The sequence below is a fragment of the Hyaena hyaena genome, unplaced genomic scaffold, assembly GCF_003009895.1.
Source record: "Hyaena hyaena isolate Hyena2069 unplaced genomic scaffold, ASM300989v1 scaffold_614, whole genome shotgun sequence".
NCBI lineage: Eukaryota > Metazoa > Chordata > Mammalia > Carnivora > Hyaenidae > Hyaena > Hyaena hyaena.
This window is the reverse complement of record NW_024081244.1, coordinates 1,050,523-1,058,625: the sequence shown is the minus strand read 5'-3', so window position 1 is coordinate 1,058,625 and position 8,103 is coordinate 1,050,523. Positions and strand designations below refer to the sequence as shown.

The following is an 8,103-nucleotide window of genomic DNA, read 5'->3' as shown; positions in this document are numbered from 1 at the left end:
CCCCCATCTGCCCAGCCCGGGTTAAATTCAGGCGTGTCCTGCACCAAAGTGCCTACGTGCAGGGGCGGGGGGTAGAAAGCAGGCGCGGGGGCTTGGAGAAGATGCGGATGGATTTCTGCGCAGAGGAAGGGCCCGCGGAGGTGGAGGGGGTGAAGTGTGCCCTGGGGCGCAGGACACTGAGGGCTGGTTGAGTGGGGACATCTCTGAGTCATATTCCTGGAAATGCTTTTGAAATGGAGAGTTCCGGGAACAAAGACCAGGGGCAGACTGGGAACTTCCAGGGGACAAGCAAGGGAGGATGGGCGGAATCCCGGGAAGGGGTCAGGGTCGTGTGGACCAGTCCTGAGTTCTTGCCAGAATCTACCCCCGCAGCCTCTCTTCCTGTTACCTGGTAGGCAGAGCCCTCTAAAGCAGGCCCCCCTTCACCCTCTGGGGGAGGCTATAAAAACATGAAAATACAGAGTTTAGCTCCCTTCTGGGGTGAAGATCACAGAGAGTGTATGCAGGTGACTACTGAGAGGGTGAGACAGAGAGAGACCGACGGAGAAGAGACAAGAAGAGGGGGAAGGAAGGGGAAGGGGGGGCTGAGTCAGTGAACGTGGGAGATTCAGAAGGCATCTCCTTCTTCTCTGCAGGAATGAGACAACATGCTAGCAACTGTCACCTGTCCATGGGAAGACTTTTCTCAACCTGTTCCCCGGCCTCCGCTGCGCGCCCCCACCCCCACTTCTTCCTCACCAAGGGCTACAGATGAGCAGCATTCAGGGAAGGAGAGAGGAGTTAACTCATCTCACAACCACATTCTGAGAGGCCCGTGTGTCTCCTTAGGAGGAGGCAGAGGCAGTTTACACGGTCTCTTCTCTCCAGTCTCGTCACTGAGCTGCTGTCAGTGCTTTTCATTTTTGCGTCTCCTGGGGCTCGGAGCCCATAGTCGGTAGGGGCTCAGAGTCGCAGAGAAATGAAGAGCCACTGCTGTGCACACACTGTGCTTTCCCCTTCTGCGGTGACAGGGAGGCTTTGTGTTTTCTAAGTGATGCAAAGCCTTGTTGACGGAGCCATGAGGGAGAGCCCCAGAATTCTCCAAGCTCTTGTAGGGCTTTCTTTGGAAAATAAACAGAACTAGGGGCGTCTGGGTGGCTCAGTCAGCTAAGCGTCCGACTTCAGCTCAGGTCCTGATCTGGCAGTTTGTGGGTTCGAGCCCCACATCGGACTCTGTGCTGACAGCTCGGAGCCTGGAGCTTGCTTCAGATTCTGTGTCTCCCTCTCTCTCGCCCCTCCCCCTGTCGTGCTCTGTCTCTGGCTCTCAAAAAATAAATAGACATTAAAAAAAAGGGAAATGAACAGAACTAAAGCAATTCAGATGTGAGTTAAGAAGTGGGAAGGAGGAGGGAAGGTGCTTAGGAATCCCACAGTGCAGTGACTGTCCCCTTCCGTGACTACTTGATTACCGTAAAACTCTCACTACATCACGAACAAGGAATGCTTTTTGTGGCAGTTTACGTTCTTAGAAATCTGCAGGAAGTTCCTTTTGGCTGAACATGCTAAGAGAGGTTGCTGTACCTGGGAGCTTAAGTGGAAGTCAGGAGCCACGTTTGGGATGGGTGGGTAGGAGGGCCGGGGGCTGACAGGGGCACTGACCTGCCCGTGACCCCACCGGTGCCCAGCAGCCAAGGCGGACCTGGGGCCAAACCCTGCTAAATTCGATGGTACCTGTTACAGCAGCCCCCCCGTGGGGGGGCTGGGAGCTGGGGTGTCTCGGTGACAGGGGGCGGGAGGGATTTGTAGGATCTGTTTGTGGTGGGGGGTTGGGAGAGGGTCACAGAGGGAAGGGTTGCTCTGCGCGGACACCGGTGGAAGTCAGGGGGCTGCTGCAGGCCTGGGAATTCGGACTGTTACTAGGACGTGGAAGGTCGGAGCGGGCTGGAACTGTGACGGGCAGTTAGCCGAGAGGGGGATGCGTGGTCGTTTGTGGTTTGCACGTGGCCTTGCATTGTGTCTGCGCTCCGAACATGACTGCACAGGAGACTGGTCTCCCTGCAGCACGATCCCGGAGTGGCCTGTCCGTCCTTGCCAGCAGCTGTCATACCCGCTTCCCGCTCTCAGAGCCCACAGTCTCCTTCAGATCTAAAGGTATTCGGGATTTACTTACGTATTATTTAATGTATTTGGAGGTTTATAACCTTGAGAATCCCTTCCAATTTTATGTATTTACTCATCTGTTTTGAGAGTGAGTGAGAGAGCGCGGGCCGGCGAGCAGAGGAGGGGCGGAGAGGGACACAGAATCCCAGGCAGGCTCTGTGCATGGAGCCCAACGCAGGGCTTGAACCCATGAACCGTAAGAGCATGACCTGAGCCGAAATCATGAGTCCGACGCTTAACCTTAACCAACCGAGCTACCCAGGTGCCCCTCCCTTCTGATTAAAAAAAAAGTTATTTATTTATCTACCTATTTATCTACTTAGTAGATAGTAGTAACTGCTACACCGAACGTGGGACTCAAACTCCCAACCCCGAGAACAAGAGTCACGTGCTGAGCTACCCAGGGACCCCGAATCCCTTCTAATTTTGAAAAACCTAGAATCATAGTTCTAGATTCTTGACTGGGATGACTTTTGACTGGAAGTCATCTTAAAGGGTTAAGGGATCCACGCTCCGTTAAGGTGTAAAGGCCCTCAAGGCACAGACCCCCTCCGGAGCAGCGGATCTGGTGAAACACACAGGACTCACCGTCAGCGCTCCCCTCTGGGTGCCTGCCACCCCATTTCACTTCCAAAATAATAGTCCCCAAATGAGAATTCTCATGTGGGTGATGACCACTGAGAAAAGAATCAGTCTTCGATGTAAGGGAGGAAAAAAAAGTCCTAGACATTTTGATGTTGAAAATTAGGGGCGCCTGGGTGGCTCAGTCAGTTAAGTGCCCGATTTCGGCTCAGGTCATGATCTCACGGTTTGTGGGTTCGAGCCCCACGTCGGGCTCTGTGCTGACAGCTCAGAACCTGGAGCCTGTTTCAGATTCTGTGTCTCCTTCTCTCTCTGACCCTTCCCTGTTCGTGCTGTCTCTCTCTCTCTCTCAGAAATTAAAAATAAAAAAAACATAAAAAATTTTTGAAAAAGTAGCAGAATAGGCCACTCAAATTATGTCACTTTGTTACAGAAATTGTTTTGAGCTGAAGGCACTCTAGAAGGGGCCAACACAGAAGCAACGATTTCGGTAGAATTTTAGTCCTGAACACTATGGGGAAAATGCATTTCTAAGGAATTATCCATTATGTGTATTTAAACTCTGCCAGAAAAAAAAATAACTATTTTGTTTTAATCTTTTTGTATCGAGTAGGTTTTTGTATAAATTAAAGGTTTTTGAGTGGGGTGGGAGGGAGAAGCAGGCCACACAGGAAAAGCTCTTGACTTTCCCCGTTTTGCCTAAAGGCAAGATATAAATTCTCTTACTGGAGACTGACACTCACCAGCCCCGAGAGGAACGAGAAGAGTCTGCAAAGCTACCATTCCCCATTCCTTTCCTCCATATTAGCGCCTTCCCAGCTCTTGCCCTTGGGGCCTACAATGGTTTTCCTTTGTCCCATCATCTCTGCAAGTGTACTGTCCTTTGCTGAAGATGGAAATTAAGTTGGAATTCTGTCACCAATGTGAGTTACTCTTCATTAGGTTTGTCTCCTGTGATGTGCACTGCGTGCGTGAACTGTTTTCCTCTTGCTAATGTTTCCGTTAGAGTCCGAGGCGAAAACCTAAGATGAGAAGAGGTAAAGCTTTGCCTCCCCTGCGATGACACAGGGAGAAGGGCAGGCTGCCCCCAAAGGCACCACTCTGCATAATGATGATCTTAATCATTGTTACTTGTTACTGAGGAAACAGTGCAAGGACACTCCCACCCTCCTCCGTCCCACTGAAAGCAGGAAGCAAATCTCCCGTATGGAAAATACCCTCCCTGTCCCACAAGGAAAAAGACACCCACATCACCAGACCCGGGACTTGGGAAAGCAGAGAGGAGCAGCTGGGATTGTTCTGACCCCAGGGTTTACCACCTCTCGGCAAAAACAGAAATTGACACGAGGCCAAGAAACGATTCCAGCAGCGTTTATTGGGGTCTATGCTCCACCACCAGGGAGGCAGTGCCGTGAGCAACCGTCCCAGCCGGCTCTCTGAACAAAAGCTGTCAAAGCCTGCAAAGGGGCTGGGGCAGCAGGTGGACACAGGACGTTGGGGAGCTGGCGCAGTGGACAGAGCACGCCCCTGCACTGGGGGTCTCGTTAGCATGTTAGGTCCCCACCCCTGGCCGCGATTATTGGTATTTAATGAAGATAAAAGTAGGTGAGGGCCAGCGCTGGGGTCCATCTTGGCCAAAGCTGTCTAGTTTGGTTTCTTCGTTTGAGTTCCTTCTGGAAAACACCCTGTCCCCCAATCCTTATGAGATAGAATGCTCAAAAGCACGTAGCTCAGCCTCTTCTCCTAAGGTGATCAGCACAGAGCGATGGGCTTTGTGGCTGTGGCAGGGGAGTGGGGACCCAGACACAGCCCCTGGTCTACCTCATTCCCCCTGAGAGATTTTACCCTCCTTATTCCTAAGGAGGAGGGGCCGAAGGTCTCATCTTCTGAAACTGCTTCTTGCTGAGCGGGGCGCCGTCCCTGTCCCGCCTGGAGGGGTAAACATCTCTCGCTGGCTGCTCTACCCATCTGTAGGGACCCTGTTCCTCCCGGGGCTCGGTGGGTGGGACCCTTGGGCCACTATCAGTTTGACAGGAAACTGCTGTCCCCTAGAAGACTCAAACTTAACCGAAAGATTAAGGAGGTAGGTTCCGAATATTAACAAAAGAACGTTTGCCACCAGAGGGCCCAGGAAAGAAAGGCATCATGCAATGCTAGGCATATAACCTCTGAGTCCTATAGTCTGGGCGCTGAGGCTCTTGAACCCATGCAATGACCTGGCTTGTCTGTAAATCTCCTGAGTATTTAGCTCGACTTCCCTGGAGTCGTTGATGTTCCTACAGCAGGTGTCACTGACTACCGCACAGACACCCCCTTGTGTGGCGGGAAGATAATCTAGAGCTAACCTGTTGTCAAGGGAATCAGGGGCTCCTGGAGGCCCTCTGAGGGGTCACCAGTGCTTGAGGCCGGGTTCTCGGTGACCCGGGTCAGGCTTTTTAAGGTTGTCTCATGATAGGCAACCCCTTCCCGGGGGGGCAGCCGGTCCCGCGGCGTCTCAAGGCGCCGCCAAGATGTGCGCGGTGCTCTCCTACGTCTGGCTGGAGAGGTGACGTTATATATAGCGGCAGCTAATCCTTCTGGGCCCACTCGTCCCACAGTGCATTCTCCCCGGAAGTGGACATTATCTAAACACGAATAGGCCACTGCCCGAAGAGGCCAGGAGAAGGAGGAATCGGGGCTCCCTTCGTAGGGCAGCTTATTCTGTGGCGGGCCACAGAGGAACAGGTATCCACGGGGAGCACAGGCCCGGCGGGCTAACGAGGAATTAAACCAGCTTCGTAAAAGGGGCCCCCAGGTAGGCGTGCTCTTGCATCTGGGGGACAGGGGCCCCCCGTCCATCGGCCCTCCACCCAGCTCTGCGTCCTCCTCTATCCCCTCGCGGCTGTCGAAGGCAGATGGGGTTTGATAGGTGAGCCTCCAGGAAGGGGTTGCCGTTCCTTTCCAGTGAGTGCAGGAGTAGTTAGGCTGGTCGCCCGGGGGGAGCAGAGAGGGGTCCACACACCAGTGCGTCTGGTTGGGGATGCACGAGGAGCTTGCGACGGAAAAGGACATAGGGTAAATGGGGGGCGAGCTCCCCGCACCGGGAAGGCAGCTGTTGGTCTCGCAGGGGCAGCAGGGCCGCCCCTGTTCTCTACAGAGAAGAGGGCGCTTAACCTGGAGGCCAGTTTGGTTCCAAGTGTCTGTAAGGGTCACACACGTCATATCCTTGCGATCATCAAGCTCCGCCACCAGGAGTGGTATGCTCCTAATGGGTCCAGAAGTCAAGGTGAGTGGAACGTCCTCATTTGTGGGTACAAACTGGAGCTTAGGAACCCCCTTCTGTGGGTGGGGATGGCAGATCCAACAATTAGAGAGATTATTTCCCGAGGCCACAATGCTGGATAAGTTGACAACTGAGTTTTCTCCCCAGGCTCCCCTCCCTTTGTTATGTGCTTCCCAACTCATCCCCAGGAGAAGGGTCCAGAGGAGGGTCCACGTCATGCCTCCCATCATTGATGTTAACCTTCTAGACCCAGCAGGGGCGGAACGCGTCTTTGCCAGAGAGTGGAGGTGACCCAAAACGGTACCCACAGAGAAGAAAAAGGAAAGCAAAGGCAACCAAAAGAAAAGTCAGCAAACCAATCCACCAAGATAGAATCACTTATCTGATTCTGAGGGTCGCTTCTTGAGCCAGGTCTCTGAGGTCTTCCACAGGCTCACAGGAGGAAGACGGTTATCGGCCTTCCAGGCGGTTCTGAGGATGTCCAGGAGAAAAGGATTTTAGCCTGGAAAGATGTCCCCAGCTAAGGGTTCCTTGCAGCTTAACTGCCACTGGAGTGGCTAAAAATCACCTGATAAGGATGCTTCCCCTTGGGTAGCAGCTGATTTTTTCCAGGGAGCCCTCCTTCCAAGTTGTAAGGAGGGCCTGACCCCCCGGCTTCATCTGCAGAGGTGCCATCTCTTCTAAATTACCTCCAGGGCGTGCTGGCAGCCTGGGACCAGCCAGCTTTCTGCACGTGGCCCAGATTAACCAAAGGCTGCAAGCCAGGCTGTCTCCCCGTGTGGCAGGACACGGGCTGGACCAAGGGTCTCCCACATCATTTCAAATGCGCTGAGTCGTACGGGCGGGGGGACTCCTGAGAAGCGTGAGAGGAAGCAATTTGACCCAAAGCTGTTCAGTTTCTCGACAGAGTGTTGCTCACATCTTTTTTAGGGTCTGATTCATCTTTTCTACCTTCCCCGAGGAATGGGGGTGCCAGGGAGCACGTGATTTAGAACTAATTCCCAGGGCTGCCAAAAGGCTCTGGGTGACTTTAGCTGTAAAAGAAGGCCTGTTACCACTTTGGAGAGACTTAGGAATTCCCTTTTAGGGGGGATTTACAGACCTCAGTTGCCTTCCCAGACCCGGGTGGGGAAGGCTTGTACCCATTCAGTAAAAATAGCAACAAACATGAGGTAACACCTGTAGCCTGACCGTGATCGCATCTGGGTGAAGTCTACTTGCCCTCTCCCAGGACATGCCTTCTGGGCGGAGACCGGCATGAGAAGTGGGGACAGACTGGATGGCTCTGTGGCTTATTTTGTGTGCAGAAGTCACAGGCAGGGGCAACTTGTTTTATTGTCTAAGTTGCTGTTCTAGAAAGACCCTTTGCACCAACCTCCATTGGACATCTCTTCCATAATGGGTGGCATCATGTGAATGTTTGAGCTCTTATTGTTGGGCTTCCGGGATGAGGATCTTGTCCTCTCCCATAAGCCACCCGGCACCTCGTTCTGTATATCCCTGTCTGCGCCCTCCCATTCCAGCAGGGAGCTTTGAGGGTGGCCGGAGAACTCAGAGAAGCCAGCTATCGAGGTGGCGGTCGTTTGATCTGGTTGCTGCGCTCCATGGACTGTTTGAACAGCTGATTGGTCAGCCTTATTATTTTCTTTGCTTACACAGGTCCCATCTTTTTGACAACTTTACAATGGACTACAGCCACCTGAATGAGAAGCTAGACTACCTCTAGGAAACTGAAAATTGGGTCCTTATGCTTCACTGGTGAATTTTTACTGTTAACATCTTTCTGGATGGCCGCATGGGCATGTAGTACACAGAATCCATATTTTGAATCAGTGTAGAGATTTAATCTTTTCCTTCCCTCAATTGCAAGGCCCTAATTAGGGCTACCGGGTCAGCCTTCTGGGTGGACCAAGTGTTGAGGTGAGTGCTACTTAGGCTCACGATCACATAGCCTGCCTTCCAGATACCTCCCTCCACAAAAGTGTTCCTGTCTATGAATGACATCATATCTGGTTTGTCAAGGGGTTTGTCTAGAAGGTCAGGTCTGCTAGAATAGGTCTGTTCTACTGTCTCCATACTGATGTTGCAGACCCTCCTCTTCTCCAAACGGGGGCAGGGAA

The 8,103-nt window shown here is 52.7% G+C and overlaps 1 protein-coding gene across 1 annotated transcript in view; it reads right to left on the bottom strand.

Moving 5' to 3' along the window:
• Positions 1-4,075: 4,075 nt before the first annotated feature.
• Positions 4,076-8,103, bottom strand: part of LOC120248845 (basic proline-rich protein-like) — a 10,826-nt gene continuing 6,798 nt past the window's right edge. The window contains exon 3 of the mRNA XM_039257340.1: positions 4,076-6,454. Within this exon, the coding sequence (XP_039113271.1) occupies positions 6,434-6,454 (21 nt within the window). The 3' untranslated portion in view covers positions 4,076-6,433. The remainder of the gene's footprint in view (positions 6,455-8,103) is intronic.